This window comes from Cheilinus undulatus, linkage group 4, assembly GCF_018320785.1.
Source record: "Cheilinus undulatus linkage group 4, ASM1832078v1, whole genome shotgun sequence".
NCBI lineage: Eukaryota > Metazoa > Chordata > Actinopteri > Labriformes > Labridae > Cheilinus > Cheilinus undulatus.
The window spans coordinates 31955884-31978792 of NC_054868.1; the positions used below are offsets into that span (position 1 = coordinate 31955884).

The window sequence follows — 22909 nt, forward strand, 5'->3', positions numbered from 1 at the left end:
GACAAACAATATTACCTCTGACTTGTCACTAGTAGGGCTCGACAATTTAGGAAAAAAAATCAAATTATGATTCCTTTCTCTAAAGGTACCATTGTAACACGAGCAATAAACAATTCCAAACTATCCAGCACAATATCAGATAGATAAACTAGGGCTGATCGATTGTGAAAAAAATACCTAATATTGAGTGTTTTGACTTGTATTGCAAATTCAGTATTAATTGCTCTATTAAAGCAGGGGTGTCAAGCTCAAGGCCCGGGAGCCAAATCTGGCCCGTGGAACAGTTAAATCTGGCCGCAAGATTATATCATTGTTCTAACTGGCCCATCACTATGATGTCTGCAGATTTCCTTAAGTATAAAAATGTAAACTTGTCCTTATTGATTTAAAATGTCCTTGTTAAGTCATAAAATCTGAAAAATTAAGGAGTAAAAACAACAAGATAAAAAGTCAGGAATGCGAGAAAAGAAATCAATTTGTGTTTTAATTTCATATCTTCAATGTTGCATCTCACAATTACGACTCAAATTTTGGATTCTGACATTTTATGTCATACTTTGAGCATTTCAACTCATAATTTTGACTTCTTTTATATATTTTGAGCTTTTAGATTTATAATCTTAAGTCATACTTTGACCTTTTTAACTAATTATTTTGTATTTTATTTCATACATTCAACTCCTAACTTTGACTTCACGACCTTTTAGACTCACAATTTAAAAATTTGAATCATATTTTGACTTTTAATTTCATTAGAACACATTTATTTCATATTTTGACCTTTTAAACTCATGATTTTACCTTTCTTTCTAATATATTTACCTTAAAAAACACTACTTTTCAGTTTCATGTTTTGAATTTTTTAACTAATTAATTTACTTTTCCCAGATTTTGAGCGTTTGAACTAGTCTTTTTAACTTTTTGTATTTTCAAAATCATTTATCATCAGTGTTAAGCTCTTTTCATATTTTATAAATGGTGAAATGAGGTCGACAGTTTATGGTTTAAAACGTTACCCTGATAGGCCATCAGGTTAGACCTTAATCCAGAATCCGGCCCCTGCTGTGATTGAGTTTGACACCCCTGTATTAAAGGGAATGATCATTTTTATGTCATTCTTATTTTTTTAATAAGAATTAATTTACACAAATAAGGAAAGTAAAATTTTACAAACCGATCTAGGAAGAAAATGATAGTTAGATGTTTACATCAATGGTTCTCAATTGGTGGGGTGGGTCGGGACCCAAAAGTGGGTTGTGAAGGTGTGCCAGGAAAATAAATATGTGGCAAAAAAGTCTATGATGTACAGAAGAACTAAGTTGACATAAAGCACATCCATACATTTGAGGTTTTCCTGTGATGATGAGCAAATTTTGGTCTTTCTCCCAGATTTCAAAATATTTATTTCCTTTTCCCCAGATAAAAAGAGCTGGTTTCCCCAAGATAATTAAGATTTTCCTCAATAAATTACCAAATTTCCATGCTGTTTTGGGAAAAAGGAGTGAAGTCAAAAGTGTGCACACAGGTCCTTGTATAATGGTGTACCTAGTTAACATTTTTTGGCCTGTCTCTATCTTAAAATAATGTTCTGTTCAATTTAGGGCTAATTTTGAGTGCTTGAACATTTTTTAAACTTTGGGATGTGGTTTTTCATTAGGAGATGGTGGTGGGTCCTGATGCTCAACCAGCATATCTGCCTCAAACAATGTACTAAACTGACAGTTGCAACCCTGTGTATCTTCCACTGTTGCATTTAGAGTAACAGCAACTATAGGTGGGGGGCTATACTGCTGTTCTGGTGCTGCCGAAGTCAGACTTCCATCACGTAACAAAACCAACCCGGCTCCAATCCTGCATAAAGCAAAGATATAGCTAACCACATATACAGACATGAAGTCTGCTGGACGGACAGGCCTCCAAGGACAGAGTTACTTGTTATGGTCTGAGTTTATTGTGCTTTTACTTTTATTTTGCTCTAGAAAGTTTCTGTTGTGCCTTGGTATTTCTTTTCCTGTTTTCTCCCCAGCAGTGCAGGCTGTGGCTGGGTAGCATGGCTAACCTACTTTCTGGCTAAGTGCAGCGGGGCACACCTGATGTCACTCTCCAATCAACTCAACTCTCCATAAAGACCGACTCAGCCTCCACTCCTCTGCCAGATAACTCCGTCTTGTTCGGTAGTGCAAGAGTTAGATTTTCCAGGTGAAAGCTTTCTCTACAATTTGTGAACACTAGATCCATTCTGGTCACCTTTTCTTTGTATTTTTTTTCAGATTGGTGCCTCGCTTCCTCATTTTGTTCTGGGCTTCAATTTGGTGGTCAGCCAGCCTCCAGCAGCTGCAGCCTGCAGGGGTTTTCTTAGTTTGTGTATAATTTTTGTGTCTCCTGTGAGACAATAAGCTAAACTTTACGAACTGCCTTGAAGTCTCCTGCTTTCTGGGTCCTGCTAACACTCAGGTGGTAACATTACTCGTCTTACTGAAAGATACGCAGACACTGGACCAATCAGGCTGAGATCTGACACTTGGATTGGTGTGTTACTTCAGTGTGAATGGAGAGGAAGAAATATATGAAACCAGATTACAAAGTCACAATGAAACGTTACACTGGATAATGTGACTTATTATTGACTGTCTGAGTTTTACAGTCCAGAGTTGTTCTTCCCTCCAAACAAACAAAAATATAATCTTGCTTTTTATTATTTGAAAGACTGTTTTACAGCTTTTAGGAGCAACTGTAATGCCTTTTCCACTGAAGACAGATGTGTTTGTGCTAGAACTTGACACAGGATGGTGAGCCAAACACCAACTGGTATAACTAGAAAGACTTGGGAGCACAGGGAGTTTGAAAGGATTGAATCAACAAACTGCTCCATTTATGGGTATGGAATAAAGGGCACATTAAAAGGCAGCTGTTTACGATGCACTGACACACTTAGATGTTCCTCTAATTTTAATTCATAGGGCAGCTTTGTGCCTCATGGGGGCCCCTCTGAAATGCCACATAAAGTAAAAATAAAAAACTAGGTCAGAAACAAGAAAATACATGCTATAAAATGAGAGAAAGTCCCTTAAGCCAAAATGGAAATTTTTCAGTTCTCAACATTTATCAGCGTAATAGTTGTGGCCACAAAAGTGCAGCCTTTAAAAGAGCAATAAACAAATCTGTTTTCTGCTGGTAAACATTTTGGTAAAAGTGGATTACTTATAAAAAAAAATGCAGTCTTTTTTAACATCTATAAAAAAGATAAAATTGTTTTTTTTCCCCAACCAGATGGTAAACATGTTATTTCTGATTTAAAATGGGCCTATTCGTATGGAATTTAATGAAGATTTCTTAGTTTTTGGAGTTAACCTTGAATGGACTTGTTGAGTTACTCACCATAGTTTGGTGATTTCCGTCCAGCGTGATTGGGCGAGGAGCAGCGGAAAGTGGTGACAATGGTGTTGTGGTGAGGATTGGGGTGATGCGGGTGGTGCACTGCAGGGTGGTGGCCGTTGTTTTCAGGTGGAGCTCTGGTGATGCTGATTTCAGGTTTACGAATGTCCGCGGGACTTGGAGGCTCAAACTTGCGGGTGTGATTCTGCTCTGGAGTCTTGCTGGTGCCGTTGTTGTTGCCCTCGTTGCGGCGTATCACCGGGGAATCATTGGGTGTTTTGGCAAACGTGACCTCCCTCTTGTGGCTCATCTCAGGAGTCTTGGAGTGACCCAGGACTTCGGGGCGTTTAAGGGCGCTGTTGGTGGCGAAGCGTGTGGATGCAGGGCTGGTGGCGTTATCTACCGACTTGGTGGAGGAAGAGGAAATGTCGATTGAGAGCTCGGATCGACGTGAGACAGGTTCTGGAGTCTTGGAGCCTCCTCCACCCATGATGGAGCGAGGTTGGGTGTAATTGAGGTTGTTGTTGTTAGTTGCTGTGGCGGCAGAGCCCAGGTCCCGGTAGTAGATGCTGGTGGGAGACATGGCGTTGCGGTGAGGGGAGTTAGTCGTTCGACGGGAGCCGGGGGAGAGGTTAGAGGAAGTGTCGACATCCTCCACCTCAAAGGACCTCTTCAGAGCTGCAGAAGAAACACAGCACACCAGTTAGTGGGTCAGTTAGCAGGAAATAGTCAGAAAATTCATGCTGTTGTCAAATTAAGTTAATATAAACTCTGATTAAAGGAAATTTATTATGTAAAATATTCTGCACAACACAAGATTTTCATGTTATCTTCTCCTGCTACAAGATGTCAGGATGAGATTTTTTTTCACTACTAACACATTAGAAAGACTATTAAGCACTAGTTCTGCTGGAAATACAATTATTAAATGATGTGTTATAACAAATTACATAGTCTTAAACAAGAGGTGTGTATGTGATTTCTAGGGCTTCTGCAGCCAGACTTACATTGAGGAATTGCATTTATTTCCCTTAATGTAGGGCATAACAAGCTAGAAAGCTTGGCAAAAGCCTAACCCATCCTTTATCAATACATATAGTTTGGTTTTCAGAAACTATAAAGGGTTTACACAGTTTTGGGTGGTGTCAAGGCAAGGATCTTCCCTGGGCACTACATCTTGTCCATGTTGTTTCCTGTTCAATCAGGTCATGGTTATCCAAAACTTTGTCAAGGGAACATCTGGACTTGATTGATAGGAACACCAACATATCAGGGAAGCCCTTAAACATGTGGATACCCTAAGAGGGCCTTCATCAAGTCCTCCAAGAAATGGGATACTAATAGGGAAGATGAGAACTGCAAGTGCCACAGCATTGTTAATCCCTCCTTGTCTGGCGTATCAGAAAAACTCAGGAGGATCTTCCAAAAACACAACATTCCAGTTCACTTCAGACACACTGAGAAGGCTCATATCGAAGAAATGAAACAACCCTTACACAGACATTCCCCAGAACAGGAAAGCCAACTTCTCTGGTCGGCAGCCGGCTGTTCACTTACATCTAAAGGATAGTGTAAAACCCTTGGAGGACAGCAACGTTAGGATACTGACCAGAGAAGATCACTGGTTTGAGAGAGGTGTCAAAGAAGCTATCTATGTCAAGCTGGAAAAAACATATTTGAACAGAGGTGGCAGACACTTCGTATACCCTACATACAGTAAAGACCTGGATTCCATTCAACAGCCATCCAAACCTTCACACTGGATCACAGGATCACAGGACCTAGCATCATGCAGCCCTGGCAAACCTGAAAAGTCCAAGGAAGACGTAGGTGACTTAGCTGAAACTGGGTCAACTATTCTGCCAACGACTCTCAGGTGACCACCCAGATCATTTACTGTAAGTGTGGAAGGTCAAAAGAAGCCATCTATCTATCCATCCATCCATCCATCCATCCATCCATCCATCCATCCATCCATCCATCCAGGACTTACAGGGAAATGTAAAACACATGAAACTGACTATATGACTCAAGTGAAAATGTCTTAACCAAAACAACCCATCTTTTCCCAAGAACCCATTTATGCTGTTTAAAGAAACTAGGAACAATATCATTAAAATGACTCTGTATAGCTCAGAGCCATAAAGTGAATTCCTTTTTTTAAAAAGACAGTACAAAGAGTATAAAAGTAGTAAAAGGTCTGAGGTTTGAGGGCAAAGTTGTTTGTATGAGCAATTCTGTTGGCAAAACAGAGACACAGCATGCACCAGCCATTAAGGCATACCTTTTTAATTTCATCACAGCTCCCATCACCAGCAGCGGGTTTAAATATTCTATAACACGCTTTAGTCAGTGCAAGCCCTGTTTTAGTCATATCTTACTAAGTGTTTGTGTTACTCCTTCAAAGTAAAGTTTTACCAGAGTCATTTAAAGCTTCTCACAACATGTAGTCAGCCAAGCATTGTTCACTGGAGGCAAGGAGGGAAAAACTTCTCTGTTTATGAACAAAATGAGCACAGAGATAGAGGCAACCCCCCCCCCCCCCTCCCTTGGTAAGTTGTTACGTGAGAAAATCTCGGCACTGTCCAAGATGAAGATACTGAGAGATGGAATCGGCCCCTGGGAGGAGAGCGCTGGCTCAAAGTCAACTTGAATTTGACTCCTATCGTGGATTTGCTGTGCCAAGCCAAAGGCCAGGAGCTGGTATCATAATGACACACTAGTTAGTGTGGCCCGCTCACGCACCCCCTAAAGAACATCTCCTGTTTCCTCCAATCTTAAACACAGCGGTGATTATTTGATGTGTTTGAGGCTTGTGGTGTGTCTGAGTGTGCACGTGTCTGCATGGAACTGTAGTTTGCTTCAAAGTGCTTGTAAAAACGAGCAAGTTACAGGAACGAACGCATGTTTATTTTTAAGTGACTACGCCCACAGGGAGGGGAGCATGCCCCGGTCCCGGTACACTCAGTGTTAAGCCAAAACTCTTTTAATGGATACACAGTTGAGCTAAATCACTATGAAGCCGCCTCCCCAAACATATCAGCCAACACTGCTAATTTAATTTACTGCTGCAAGCTGCTTCATCCCAACACTGCGACATCTGATACAACTTACCCCCTGTCAAAACGTCAGGTCAGAGCCAAAGGGTTAGTCAGGCAAGCAAATGATGTTCTTACACACCAGGGGAAGAATGGATCATCAGTTAGCTCTTTGAGTTTATGGCTATTTTTTTGGCAAATCTCCCCAACCCTCAACCCCAATAAAGCACTACCTGTTTACCATTTATTTTAAGAAATTTAATCAGTATTTTTTATGTGTAGAAGACTGGTTTTGTAAGTGTTGATAAAGCTGTAAGCTAGCGCTATCCACTTTAGATAACAGTATAGTACCACAGGGGGAGTTTGGGTGAGTTTACCAAACCCCCTGTCTGTTATAGACAAAAATATCAAATACTGAAATAAGAAAAAAAAATCACCCAGTCTTTATCAAGCAGTGTACCAGTGTTAGCTATTACATAACTGGCCAATCACAGTGACTGTAAAAGCTAGCATCATTTGGCTTCAACATAGCATGTGCCAGCATCACTCTCTCATATCTGCTGTCTTGACTTCTCTCCTCACTTCTCCTCAATGCACAGGGAGTCTGCTGCATGCACAGTGAATATCTTTTTCACCTTTTTGGATTTTCATACATTGGCTGTCGATGTTTAGTCGTCTGAGTCAAACATGGCCAAGCAGAAACCTCTGCTGCTGGAAAATGAAGCCAATGTGGACATGCAGAATAAAAAATGATGTTCCATGACTTTCGCTTGAGACTAGCTCCAACGGCCTCACGGCTGTTTTAGACTGGGTGCGTGTTGGCTGTGTGACAGCTGTGGTGTGTGCCAGCTCTAACTCGCTCCACCATGGCTTTCAGCTGTGTGGTGTGGTTGGCTGCTGTCACAACCCCGTCTCTCTCTTCATAAGTTTTACCCCAATAAAGGCTATAAAGTCCAGATTATTTTAAGTTTCTTGGCTTTGTGATTATTGAAGATTTTTTACAGTAAAGGTGAAAATTCATGTGTGTATATGTAAATTAATAAGAGATGTGAATCTCATGAAACGATTCTGATTCGGGGGGGTGTCACAATCGATATAGAAACGATTTTTGATACAGACTGATTCCTGATTTCCAACACATCTTCTATTTCTTACAAAAGAGGTGACAATTTCAGGATCTGCTCCAATCTACTTTGCTTTAAGGGGCTGTAAACTATTATTTGGCATCAAAAAAATATGTGCTCAAAATAATGCTTTTTACCTCCGCCAAGGTTATGTGATCGGCAGGGTTTGTTTGTTAGTTAGTTAGTTTGTTAGCAACATAACTCAAAAAGTTATGGACAGATTTTGATGAAATTTTCAGGAAATGTCAGAAATGGCATAAGGAAGATCTGATTAGATTTTGGGAGTGATCCGGATCACTGTCTGGATCCAGGAACTTTTTGAAGGATTCTGTACTATTGGGAGATGGGGCTAATGGCGGAGGTCTGCGCTTTCCGAGAGCTTTTCTAGTTTAGCAAATATGAAAGTAATTTGTGCTTATATTGTTAAGAAACATTAGCATGGATAAAATGTTCAGGTCTCAACTGGAAACATATTTCTCAGAAACTCACAGAAATCTTCAGAGTAAACAATGCTATGGGAGAGCAGGTGTTATGTTTAAACCAGTGACCATGTTAACTGGTGGCTTTTTAGTCAAATGTGTCAGCCGTTGACGTAGTTGAAACTTTGTTATAACACTTGTTCTGCAATGTTGAATACATGCTTAGAAAAGAAGAATTTAATGAAAACTAAACAAATTGGCTCTTTAAGTTTTTGGTATCAGTTCTTAGTCCATGCACATTTTGATGTATAGTCACCTGTTTACATGGTCACTTGTTAAACCATAACACCAGTCTTTGATGTGAAACAGACAATGGATCCTGTTGGTTTTATGGCCTGGGCGGTCAACACTTGGCTGATTTTCACTCTGAGGGATCATGTATGTATGAATTTGGGCTTAGGTAGGCTACATTGGTTTGGCACAGTAAGCAGATACGTTGGGTCTCTTACCCAGCATAATAAAATTCACCCTGAGTCTTAAAACTTTTCTTTTGGGAAAACAGGACTGGCTGAGTATCTAAGGACTCCATAGGCAGTGCCGGAGTATGTAAGTATGTAAGACACAGCATTGTAAACATAACCAAACCTAAGAGCCAGCACTGCTAATGCTAACAGCTAAGTAAATGAGCCACACGCCTCCTGCAGCATCTGTATCTGAGACTGCACTCTTCATGCCTTATTATAGTGTGTGATGATGTTTCAGGTCTTGAAAACACTCAAGTTAAAGATGTGTAGCTGTACTGTGTTTATCTTGCCTGTAATTAATTTAACCAAGGCAGACATACATATCTGCTAAAACAAAGTAAATATATCTTTATTATTTTGTAGCTGTTTTGTTTGAAAGACATGCATGGGTAAAATTAAAACTGGCGGATTCTGTTCTCTAGATCTTCAGTGTGTGAGATGCAGTGTTCTTCGTGGCAGTCTGAATGTCCTGACTTTTTAACGCGCAAACCAAAATGTAAATCAAGCAGTGATGCAGACATCATGCAGCCACCATGCACCCAGTCTGTAACAGCTGTCAGAAGTTACATACACAGCCAACAGCTGCCATACTGGGACTGGGTGATGGTTTTGGGTGAGACTACACACATGCTACATTGCTCTGACAAAAATATAATAATCTGGAGGGAATGCCACAAAGCAACTAGCAGTTTACTACACCATTAAAATGGTTTGACTTTACATGGGCAACCCTCCTAATGCACTCCTGCCTGTGTGTAAAACAACATTTATGGTGTTTGAATAACATGCAGTTACACACTTTTTCTCACACTTTACTTTTCTGTGAGATGAGAAGAGCTCCTTTTCCACTAAGGCTCCATAAAACAGCTTTAAAGGTAGGTTAGTGATAGATTTACATGGAAGAAAAAATACACATAATAAAATTACAGTTTGTAAGTGCTGTTCAAACCAAAATTGCCACTGGACTGTGTCCTTCTAACCTCTGCTTTTCTCTGTCTTGTGTTTTATGATTGCAGAGAGAGATTCCAAGACTGTGGCTACTTTCAACTCCAGTTAGAGAATAAGCTGGTTTGCCAAAATGGCTCTGCAGACTTCACGCAGGCGCTGAAAGGTTGTGATGCACGCTTTAGGCCTGTTGTGTAGTGAATGAGGAAACTTTGCACTCTCTAACATTTCCTGATACTTTCTGTGTTTTGTTTCATTTTGTAGGAGTTTTGAAAATGTGGAGAATAGTTGCCAAACTTGGAGGGATATCAAGATAAATCATTTGGACTTGTGCCCAAACAAGTGCTGAATGGACACGTTGTTTTACTGAGACCTGACTCTAGAGTAGTATTTCTGTTCTTGGCTGCTTTGTGATTATACCCCTTCAGGCACGGGACTACAGAGAGCTTGAGTGCTTTCCCCTGAAGCCATTTGTTTGTATTTAGAGACCGTGCAGCCAAGTGAACATAATTTAAGAGCAGAAGTGAAGCAGAGTCTCTTCGTGCTTTAATGCTGTTAGGGAATATAGATGGAAATGGAAAAAAGGCATTCGGGGCATCTTTCACTAAGATGATCACTCAACTTTGTTTTTTTGTGTCTTCCCATAAACTCTTGGGTCCTCTTTAGATGAGTATGAAGTTTTTACTCCCATCCAGACAAGTTTTTGAATATCAAACCTAAAGGATCATGCAGCAATAGGCGTTTGTGCACAAGTGCTGGACTGACAGATGTATGAAGGAGTACGGCTCCCAGTGAAACAGCATTCCCAGACTATGAGCTAGAAACAAGAGGTCCAGTCCACTTTAGAGGAGCCTCATTAACAGCAGCCAAGGAGTCTCGTCTCCCTACGTCCCTCCACTACCTATCACCACCCAGTGTCCAGTAACTCACACGCTCAGCTGTGGGGAGATAATGCAGCACAGACAGTATAAAACAATGCAACAACGATGAAGGCAGCTGTATCCTCACTTTGGTTCACGGTCGTTTGTCCTAATGCAGCCCAGGTGTTTGTCTTATCACGGGTGTCATCACTTTCCTCTCAAGGACGTCCCAAACAGTGAACACAAACATTTAGTATCATCCAGCCCAGATGCACAAATATGAGATAATGAGGAGTTAGAAGGAGAAAAAGCAAACAGAGACGAAGGGAGAGAGGCATGGCAGAGAAAGAGAGAGGTTAAAACAGGTCAAGACAGAGTTCTCTCTTATTTTTCATTCTCCCTGATTTAAGTAGAGACTGACAGCAGTAAACAAGGGCTGCTAAGCTCCCATTCCTCTTACATAAGAAGACGAACCTGCATTGTGTTTGTGTCTAGGGTTAGACTGTTCTTACAAAGTCAAATATTCCCAACAAGTACTTTACTCTTTCCTACACAGTATGATCCTATCATAAATAAATGAAGCTTTTGAGACAAAAAAAGCCTCATTAATGTGGAATTGACTGAATAGATATGCTGAACTGTCACTGCACTGCTTTTTCTGACCCAACTTATAAAACACAGCTATTGTCTGTGTTTCCACAGACTGTAAAAAATGCTACTGTTGTCTGAAAAGGTATAATGGACTTAATTGACAATGGTAACAGTAATATAATTTTTGATACCACCTAACTTTTAGTAGCAGAAGCAGACAAAAAAATGGAGCTGAGGCAGGCCTTCAGCCTCCTTTCAAACAGCTACAACACACTGACATGTCAGTCCAATCAGCCGTAGTTGTAATTATGACAATTTATGTACATCTCTAAGCCTAATATAATACAATCAGATAAGTCATTAAAAACACCCCGCGTATACTTTCAACAACAACAAAAAATCTTTTGACACCAGATTTTTTTGCAAGCTGGTTATTTCTGCAGTAAAATTGTGCCTTTTAATATGTGCTCTAATGGAGATTTCTTGTCTTTTGGACACAGCCCCTAGTGGGCACAGTAGGAACTGCAATCTTTGCTGCTTTGGCTTCATTTTCAAACTGCCATGATAGGCAGAAAGTTTCACATAGCATAGAATATATCTCACATTAATCCTTAAAGCCCTCAGATATATATATATATATATATATATATTACAATTTTGTCATGCCTGGACTTTTTGTCTTATAAAGCTTGCATCAACCCTGCAGTCCACAGTCAATCTCTAAACATCCTTTCTCAGGATAACTTGATCTCCAAGGATATATGCAGTAATGCAACTTGAGTTTTTTAAGTTATGGGACTATAAAGACAAAAGAAAAAAACAAACAGACATTAAAACTCAAAGATTTGTTAACATTTAACAGTTATGACTAAGACGTTATTGCACAAACTTCTTCTCCTACGTCTTGGGGACCAAAAAGTGAAAAAATTATGCGATAAAAATCTTCAATATATTCAGATATTTAAAGAAAAATGTCCTTGCGTTTCTTTGTATTGGCTCTATTTGTGGCATTATTTATAGCAGTTCCTGTCTGCAGTGAAACAGACAAACACATCACAGGCTCTCTTTCTCTATTTCTCTCCATTATGAACTATTTAGTTTGTCTCCACATTCTCAGACCAGAACCAAATGTTTCAGCTTGAAGCTTTGCAAGATGGATCCAGCTGATGACAGACATGACAGACATGACAGACATGACAGACATACTTGGCCAATCGAATCCAAGGTGGACATGGTAACATAATGAATGCAATGTCTGACTTCAAAAAATGCTGTCAAGCTAAAAATGACTGCTAGTGCTGTACGCATGGTGATTACTGCTGATCTTTATTATGATAGGGTATAGTCATTTATTATAATATCAGTGATTGACACTGGTCTATTAAAGGCCACAAAACATTGGACAGTGTATGGTCTGGACCTGCCCTCTTTGTATAGTGTCTTGTGATAACTTCAGTGAATTGGCGCAATACAAAAAATGAATGATTGCTATGATAAGCAGCGTTGAGGGTATCACATTGCAAAATAATCTATCAGTGTCCTTAGGTCATATTTATCGTGACAAGTAATATTACATGTAAGATTTACAATCAATGTAATCTGTGACAAGTTACTTTTTTGTTAATCTGTTTCTAAAAAGAAAAAAAAACATTTACTTTTTCTTATTTTGTCACCACACACACACACACACCCACACACACACACACACACAAAATATCCCTGAAGTATGTGCACAGTTTCTGTTTCTCTTTGTTCCCCCACTGGCACATACAAAGCTGGGTGAAGAACAAGGACTGGGTTTTTGGGCTAAAATCATTTAATAATTGTGTATACAACAAAAATAACTAACAAAAATACAGAAACACATAAACATAAAAAAAACCTGACATACTTTATGTAATCATGATTTACAGTTGCTACTGTGGTATTCTTCAGGGTGGGTGGACTTTGACCGATCGACCTGGAGGTCCAGGTTAGTTTAGTGGGAATTACAGTTAATGGTCAACATAATTAGCAGTCACACTAAGCTAGTTTCTTAGCATTTCTGCAGTCTGTAAAAAATTAACTCATCTCATATGATCAGGATATCGAGAGGTTGTGCCATGACACCTGTCACACATTTACACTATTAGGTTTTATAGGTTTCACCAAAATCAAAAATAATCTGTCGATAATAATTTTAAGAATAAAATGACATGATTGATGGTCAGTCCTTATCTACTCATCCATAGCCACCTAGTGCCACCACATAAGAGGGGACCAAAAATAAATGTCATTCTCTAAAAGACGGCTGATCCTTAATTGTGCTGATGCAAATAAATGTTTTACTGAGCCTGAGCCAAAAAAGCAGCCATCCAGTTAATATACTGCAAAAATACACAGTGCACCATTATTTATATTAATAAAGGACGTATTGAACTGAAACCAGCCTTGAACTTGTGATTTGTCTTATTTATTCTAACCCCAGACAATAAGTCAAGACATCGAGGAAGTAACTCGCTGTCAAACATTGGTTTCACACAGCCAGTAAATAAATAGTGGAGTTTAACCGATGTCAGTGGCTGCAGAATACAAGTCGATGTGGTCAAACCTGGGAAAACATCTTTTTGATTCAGCAAGGCCAAACAACCAACGATACAATTTCACACTTTGGTATTCTGTTAACCGTAATGCTATGCTTTCAAACACGCACTTCCTTTCACTGCCCACGGTTGGTGTTGGGTTTTACTAATGCTGACCAACAGCAGGACAGCTCACCGAGTCAGATTTACTGTGTGGTTCCCTCCTTGTCTGGCCGACACCCTGAGCCCAGCACAAAGGAATCCTCGGAGTATTACAAGTATAAAGAACATAGACGTGTGATTTGAAGGGAAAATCTTCAATTATCGTCTGTATTGTTGAAGTGTCAGATGTTTCAGCTTAATCTGAGTAAGACCGAGAGCACACTCACAGAAACACACAGAGCAATTCAGGCAGCTGTTAAATAGCTGATCTGGTGCTTAGCTCCAGGCACTGTAGGTCTCAACCTTTGACAGGTAAAGCCTTGTTCTGCTCCTTTGATCAGACTCTGGTTTACTACACACTTCATGAACAGATCGTCATCAGTGACCAGTGAAGGTATAAAGTCACTGGTTGCATTCCACAGAATGCCTAAGGCGACTAGACGATTTTCAAATCTTAAATGATTTTCAGACATGTAAGAGCACATATACAAGGGCATTTTTAAACATTTTTCATCTCATTTCCACAGTTCTGCTGGGAGACCGGCTCTTAGAAGGGTTCTGGTTGTGCTAAACTTCTTCCACAGGAGAATTACTGTATAGAGGCCACTGTGCTCTTGGGAACCTTCAGTCAAGTAGAATTATTTTGCAGACTACCCCGGATCTGTGCCTTGCAGCAATCCTGCCTCTGATACCTCATGGCTTGGTTTTTGCTTTGATATACATTGTCAGCTGTGAGACTTTCTTTTGAGAGGTGTGACTTTCCAAACCATGCGGTGAAAAAAAACTTAAAGCCCTTTTTCCCCCAGTTCAGCTCTGGCCCTTGGAATAAATAGTAAGAAAAGTTTCAGGAACGGATGACTGTAAATTCCTGTACTCTTCTGTCTAATGGAGGTCAAAAGGTACAAGGAAGTAGTCTTAGAATAACATTAGAGGGAGGAACCTTGTAAGAGAGTGAGAATACACCAGTGCTTTAGTCTCTTCAGCCTTGGTCCTTAACTTGTGGGTCGGGACCCAAAAGTGGGTAGTGGAGCCATTTTCAGTGGGTTGCAGACGTATGCTTGAAAAAATATGTGGCAGAAAGTCTATGATATGCTTTTATTTTTAAAGACATTCGTCCTTCCATTTGTGGTGTCACATCTTTTGTTCTATCTCAAGTCCAAATGACTCCAGTTTCCATCAAAAATATGTTTATGATTGAAAAATGTAATACATTTGGTTCACAATTAGTTGTTCAGGTGTGGAGGGTCCTGACACTAGACCAGTTGACAAGTGCTGCTCTATGATAAGAAGAGTGTCCAGCACCTGCATACAACAAAATATGAGTAGAAGCTTTAAATAAAAATCAGATCACCATGATGCATAAGGCTAACTCATAGTGCCATTTTAACGCTGCCACATTTTGCCTTCAATATGAATGTCTCCCTACAGGTGAGGCCAAATTGACCCCCAATCTGTGCTGGCTTTAGAGGTAGTAACAGAGGTGTTACAAAGAGACGGATTCTGTGCCGGTGAGCACAGAATGCATTTCTGTGTTTATATGTGGAACTTCCAGTGTGCTGTGCTCTCTCTCACTTCTGTAATGCCGTACTGCAGTGTGATCTAACGTATGAGGACACCAGATGTCATGCTGTTGCATAATATGCTATGAATGTCTTAAGGCGGAATGACAGTGGAGCTTTGTGATGACACTTAGGCCCGTCAAAAGATTTGGCTGGACCCTTGACAAACTAAGAGAATGGGGCCTCCCCAGTTTTGAGTTACTGATAGTCTCAATACATGTGTGTTGGATCAGAAGTATTAGTGCTAGCATTCTACCTGCTAACACTTTTTATAGATGATTTTGGAACTGTAAGTGTGTCAAAACTATTATTGCATTCTGATGTTGAAATTGTTTTCTTTGTGCCAATTTTTAATCAATTGAAAAACTTTTTACACCCATTTTTGCAAATATTATTTGCCACTTTTCATCAACTTTGTGCAATTTTTGCCCATTTTTGCCTCTTGTTTTTGCTACTTCTAAAATCCCATTCCATCACCTTTTCTGCAATATTTTTTACCTCTTTTAACAAATTTGTTCCACTTTATAATCCCATTTCATCACCTTTTCCACCCATCTTGGCTGAGTCTTTAGCAATTTTTGCCACTTTAAAAGCTTTTCCATCACTTTTCTTCCCATTTCTTATACTTTCCAACTATTGTTTCCTGTGTTTACCTATTTTTCCACTATTAACACCGTTTCCAAAAATTTTTACAACCATTTTTACCAGTTTTTATGCAATTCACTATCCGCTGGCCATTTTTTCCCACTTTTAACCCATTTCTGAGACTTCTGAAATCCTATTTCACCGTCTTTTCCACCCATTTTTATCCATTTTATTCTGTTTTAAAAAGGGGGGTTTAAGAAGTCTTTATACTTTGGCATAAATACATAAAAAAAAACATTCTGTCGCTTTGATTAGAGTGGTTATAATTCAGGTTTATAAAAAAACGTTATTACAGTTAAACAACACAATAGACCATGATTTTGCGAAGTCCATGGGCCCCAGAATGCTCCCCTCTTTATCCATGGAAATGCACCATGAAAACACCTATGGTTGCATCTTTTATTGGTATGTGCAACTCTGTGTGCATGTGGATTATTGTTGCTATAGTTCTAATCAATTGTTATTTTCTGGGAGTTAAATGTGTACCACACTTGGAGTCCAAGACAAATTTCCTGAAGAGTACAATAGGGTGTATCATATCATATCATATCTATAGAGTTCAGAGGAAACTATAAGAAAAGGAGTGCATCTACAACACATCACAATAGTCCAGCATGGACCTGAAAGTGTCAGCAACTGTACTTTACTGTACTTTACTGTACTTTACTGTACCAGTCATGCATTTAGATAAAAAGTTTTGGAAGTGTTTGAGTGAGTGCATATATGTGACAGTGCAGGTAGAAAATGAAATAATAAAATGTTAATTGGCCAATAAAATTCAAATTAAGTACATATAGAAATTCAATTTTGTCCTTATATGCTTTTTCTGCCACCTGCAGCTGAATACTCCTCTTAAAGCCACATGGCCACTCAGAACTGTTAAGCAAGTGTTTTATTTACCCACTCCAACCACTTTATTAACACTCTGGCCTTTCTGCTAGGTTAACAGACTGTGCCACACACCCTCTCTATTTCAATATTAATTTCCTCTCTGTATTGGTATGCCACACTGGAACAACAACATGGTACTTTTCAGCAGATCATCAGGACAAAATACTTTGGACTGGACTCAGAGCTTAGTTTAGGTTGGCAAACGTAGCAGGAGCTCCATGTATGACACAAATATGAGCTCATTCTGGGCTTACACTCTGGTGACTCATTAGTTTAGATTGAGCAGAGACATTTCTGCCTTTTTACGAGAGCATAATATTGTCACAGTGTGTCGGTAGTATAGTGGTTTCTATCATTGATTTTATGGTATGGTTTTACACCACAAGGCATTATTACGTCTTTAGTGTGTTCGCCTATTATTCCCTCTTACATTATTGTGAGTTACAGCATAGTGCAATGTACTGGAAAACATAATGGGGAATAAAATGGGGTTTTTCTCCATCAAGTAATACTGCTCTTTATAGTGATCAGTACTGAGTGCTGGATAAGCCAAGCATCTCCTGCTGTCTACTGTATAGATATGGATCTTACAGTTCAAATAGTTCATACAACGAGGAACTTCATTTAGGTGGAAGCATGTTTACATCATGTTTACATGTTTACATATTGCCTACTATACTATATCCATATGTAATTTTCTCTTTGTACAACAATGGTCTTCCAGAATCAGACTATTCGAAGGGGAATTACTATGCAAAAATCACTTTTTCAGGCTTTTCTAACAAAAATATGTGCCCCTGGCCTGTCCACAATCCCCTCAAGTATTCAAAAATAGACTCATGTGTTTATATTCCACAGCTGTCTCTTCCCACGTACTCTCACACATCTGTTATGGTGGGTTAGAAGTTAACAAAAATCAATCCACTACGTAGAGGTAGCTATCTCACAGAGACCTCCACAGCTCCTTCTATGCAGCACTGTCCATCCTCGGCCCAGCTCTTTTGTTGTCTGTCTCCGTGCCTAAGTTAGCTAACATCATATGTTTGTGGTTTACGTAACGTAGCTAAAGCTAAGCTCACAAAGCAGGTATGTCAGTTACATAACAACATTGTCTACAGCTACTTTTGATAAAACTCATGTTGCTGAAGTTAAGCTACATAGGTACGTCATCTTGTAGCTAAGTAAGCTTTTTCTATTTTTGATAAAGCTCACATCGCTAATGCTAACTTAGCTATGGAAAACAGAGCTACATTGCTACGTTAGTCACATTATAGCTAACGTGGTTAACATAGCTAAAGCTAAGCTCACAAAAGTAGCTATGTAAGCTATATCTGTGCATTATTTATGTAGCTTTGTTAGCCTTAGCTAAATTTGATAAAGCTTATGTTGCCAAAGCTTACTTAGCTACATTGGCTTATGAAGTAGCATTAATTTTGTAGCTAGCATAGCTATGTTAGATTAAGCTAAATCTAAGAAGCAAAAGCATGAGGGCTCTCTATTTTATTTTTGAAAATGTTTTAGTCTGTAATGTTTGCAAACTGGTTATTTCATGAATGTAACTGCTAGACTTGGTTTATGAATAAAGTTGAAAAAAAAAAATCAAAAAATGCCACCTTCTCGATGAGACATATGGTGACTCAGATAAACTGTCTGTGAGAGTAGCCTTTAGAAATGTAAGTCTGCAGCCAGACTGTACTTTTCATCAGTTTTTGGATGAAATCCTTGTTGTGTATTGTGTCTTAGTGCCAAGAATTACTGAACTTGTGTGGAGAAAAATAAGCAAAGACAGAAGTTCAAACCCGCTGTCTATTCTCTGACCATCTGACCATTACAACATGAGGTGGACTTTAAAATCTGTCAGCTGTTTTCTCAAAAGTTGTTTTGCTCGCTGCTCTACCACACATGCAAAGGCGAATTATGAGCTAAGACTTTTTTAAAGACACTGAACAATGACACAGCATGCATTATGCTTGGCACATAATGACCCTTTGACCCTGCATCCATTTACCAATTAAAACAGTCCAGTGTGTTCATACATTAGAAGTTCAATAATGCTTTTCTGATAATGTAGACTACACATAAACATATGACACTTTTAACCTTACAACCTGCTACATGTAATACTTGGCTAAAAAAGGGAGGTTCTTCTGGGATGACATGAAGGACAGCATCAGCCCATCATCTCCCATTAATTTAGGCCAAACACCATCTGGAGGAACCCACTCTGACTCAAAGGAGAAACAGGAAAGAAGCCAGGAAGGAAGAAAGACAAACGGTAGAGGAAGATGAGGACAAAGGATATTAATGCCAGCTCCACTGTGGTTTAGAAAACAAAGCATTGACACAGTTGTGACTGCTGTACGAGCGGTTGGACAGATGTTTGCTCTTTACACTGAGGTTTCCACCATCCTCCTTGTTGTGCTTTCAGCTGAGGGCTTTCCGGTGCAAGAATAGCATGGTGTCAGCGCTGTGTTTGTTTCTATTATTGATATAAACTGGCTATAATCCATTACAGACTAGGCTCTGAGGGATTAGTTAGCATATGTCCACCACTGTTGTAGCAGTACCACACTGGCACATACAGACAAATACCTGAAAACATAAAAGTACTCACAGATGCTGCTATTCACAATAATGGCTTAACACTGATATTATGAAATGAAGAAAGAAGAAAACTTATAACAAACCTTCAAAATCTGAAATGATCCCCTCCAAGTGTGGATTAACTCCAGAATTAGACATTTTCCCCGGCATGAAAAGTCACAAAACTTCCTTTTCCTTTCAGATCTCCAGAAAATTGTTACTAATTCTCAACAGTTAAAGTCAATGACGAATTAGCATGCAACTCTCCCTTTAAAGGAGCAGTTTGATTTCTCTGACTTCCCTCTAACTTCTCTGTATCGCTGCATTCAGACTTCAGAGAGAGAGAGAGAGAGAGAGAGAGAGAGAGAGAGAGAGAGAGAGCGAAAAGGCAAGCCTCCTCCCTTCTCCTCCCCTCTCAGAAACACACTCCCCCCTTTTCCCTCATGTCCTGTGTTTGTGTGTATGTGTGTGTGTTTCCCCTGCCCCCAACACACACTTGTACATGCACGCGCATGCATTCACGCAGACAACAGACCCTGTCATTCCCTGAGAGCATTTTTTAACAAGAGTGGCCCTCAGGTCTGATTCCCTGTCGGTGAAAGTGGACAAGATGTCACACGGTCATTTAAACCAGGTTAACCTGCAATCAGACATGATCCTCTGGGTGTATTTCACTCCATCACATCTACAGAAAAACCACAGTTAAAGTGAGATTTCAAGCTTCCGTTTTGAGTAAACAACGTCTACAAACTTGCTGGCATGTTAATTAAAGTGCAGTCACTTCTGTAGTTGCTGTTGACAGAAAAACCTGAAAGACTTCCTGGAGAAAGTTAGGGATATATGACATCGCCTCTGGGGAATCAGAGGTTGATTTGTGCACTAACATGCCCTGTGTGACAGTTTTATCAGCACGAACGTTGGAATTTAGGCTTGAGGGACACGTATGACCAGGTCATCCCTAGCAGTAGTGCGTCCTTAAGGAGGGATGCTGACAACAGGGCAGCTTTTGATGTGGAGGACTTAGTTACACTTTTATCCTTGAAGCTGCTGAAGCCAATTTAGAGGCTGTTCTTTGAGGTGAAAAGGAAACACTATAGACAAGGTGATGATAAATTAATCTGAGATGAGGAAATATCAAAGCTGGCCAAATCTACCACCTCCCTGTGGGATAGGTCACAATATTTCTTCTTAATGAAACTCTCATAAGAATCAAAAAGAGTAGATAACACTGTAAGAAGTGAATGGTCTTAAGTGAGTGCCTTTCTGCTACTTTCTTTTTTAATCAGACTGGACTGCTAATGCGATGTGTGATTTGATATTACTCTTAGTAATATCTGGTGTTTCATTTGTAATGGCTAAGGTGGTAGCAGTGAATTTACAAGCTGGTTCAGTCGGCCTTCAAAGAAAGCTGAAGCAAGAGTAGAAGGAGCTTTCGAAAGTATTGGTCCACACCTGCTTATTACTGAATTTAGGTGTTTCAATCACCTAGCCATGCCCTCTTCATTTCCAAACATTTGTGATACAAAACGGGTTGTTCTGAAGAGCTCAGTGACTTCAAGCATTGTACTGTGATGGATGCCACCTTTGACATAAAACAGTTAGAAATTTCAGCCCTGCTGGATATTCCACAGTCTTATTTAAGTGATATTACTAGAAAGTGGAAGTGTTTTGGAAACAACAGCGACGCAGCCACAAAGCAGAAAACCGTTTAAAATCACAGAGTGGGGTCAGGAAGATAGCCGAAGAGTTCTGAACTTCCACTGGCATTAACATAAGCACAAAAACCGTGCGGCAGGAGCTTCATGAAATGGGTTTCCATGGCCGAGCAGCTGTATGCAAGCCTCCCATCACCAAGTCCAATGCCAAACATCAGATGGAGAAGTGTAAAGCACAATGACACTGGACTGTGGAGGAGTGGAAACATGTGGAGTGACCATTACGCTTCTCTGTTTGGCAGTCAAATGTGCAGTTTGAGTTTGCCGTATGCAGGGAGAACATGACCTGCTTTACTGCATTGCACCAACGGTGAAGTTTGGTAGAGTAGGAATAATGGTATGGGGCTGTTTTTCAGGATTTGGGCTAGGCCCAAGCTTAATGTTCCAGCATACCAAGACATTTTGGACAAAGCTTTGCTTCCAAATTTATGGCAACAGTTTGGGCCCTTTCCTATTCCAACATGACTGTGCCAAAGGGCACAAAGAAAAGACTATAAAGACAGGGTTTGATGAGTTTGGTGTGAAAGAACTTGACTGGCCTGAACAGAGTCCTCACCTCAACTCATTGAGCATCTTTTGGATGAACTGGAATGCTGATTGTGAGCCAGGCCGTCTCGTACTACATCAGTGCCTGACCACATAAATGTTCTGCAGAAAGAATGGGCAAAAATGACCACAAAAAAACTCCAAAATCTTGTGGAAAGCTTTCAAGAAGAAGAGCTGCAAAAGGGGGCCCAACTCCATATTAAAGTACATGTATTTAAATACAATGTCCATACAGTCCCTGTTGGTGTCATGGCCAGGCATCTGAATAATTTTGTCCATAAGGTGTATTTTCATACAACAGCTATCACAAATCTCAAAGGTTTTTACCTAGGGTTGCCAACTTTTTTCTGTGCCAAATAGGAGACACAATGTTATGGCTGGATCTCACTGCCACATGATGTGTGAAAAGATCATATTTGACCAGCAATTTTACTAAAACTGTTAATAAACCTCTCCTTTTCACATGAAAGACCTCTAAGCTGAAAAGTCATAACACAGATCTCATCTGAGAATATTTTTTATATATTTATTACAGAAAGTAAATAAAACTATGACCAAAAAAGTCATCTATCATTTTAAGCTGAAATTATAATGATGGAACTTCCTGTAAGACCCGTATTTTCCTCTGACAGCCCCTGGATTCCACTTTGAGAACCTCTCTAATAAACCTAAAAATAAATCATCAGTTAAATCACAGCTTGGAGCCTTACAATATAAAACAAAAAAGGACTTTAAATCCAAATGAGAGACATGACTGCAAAGTTTCCTTTATCCATATATATTTCTTGCTGTTCTTGACAGCTTCCAGCAGTCACAGTTCACATATTTAAAGTTCAGTTTGATCAGCTCTATACTGCACCTGTATCTACTGCAGCAAGGCTTTACTGGCAATTCTGACATTTTCTGAGTGCAGAAAACTTTCATTGAGTTGCCACCGAACAGCTTAACCCATGTCTCCTTTGCTTCCCATTCCTTCTTACAGCTACATTTTTTTCTTTTTTGTGGATTTGTCAGTTTTTAATCCACATTTGTGAGCAAACTGAACAGAACCAATCATAAAAAATGAGCATATAGTGTTAGTTCAGACAGGCCACTGAGTCCAGCTCTGCCTCGTTGAGATCAGCTGATCTCAGGCAAGCCCTCATCAGCTGATGGCCAGCTGATTTACGCTAGGCACACTATTGGCTAAACGCTCTCATGCTGCCTTATTTAAACTGCTCTTGCCTGGCTGTGCTCTACTGCTCTCTCTGCAAGCTGCTCTTGCAACCCTCCTCCACCCCAGCTCCTCCTTTATTCTGCTTCTGACTTAATCAGCTTCATTCTGTTTTCATTGATGCCTGCTCTGCTCTGGCTTTTACTTCTTCTCTGCCT

General features: G+C 39.7%; 1 protein-coding gene across 2 annotated transcripts in view; it reads right to left on the minus strand.

The window, feature by feature from the left end:
- Positions 1-22909, minus strand: part of sept9b (septin 9b) — a 102520-nt gene that overhangs the window by 68334 nt on the left and 11277 nt on the right. Inside the window, exons 1-2 of one of the 2 annotated variants that reach the window (XM_041784531.1) lie at positions 19382-19603; positions 3379-4053 (exon numbers count right to left, since the gene is read on the minus strand). In XM_041784531.1, coding sequence (XP_041640465.1) covers positions 3379-4053; positions 19382-19448 — 742 coding nt within the window. In that variant the 5' untranslated portion in view covers positions 19449-19603. Of the gene's footprint in view, positions 1-3378; positions 4054-19381; positions 19604-22909 lie in introns of those variants that run through there. The other variant, XM_041784532.1, reaches the window with a different exon arrangement.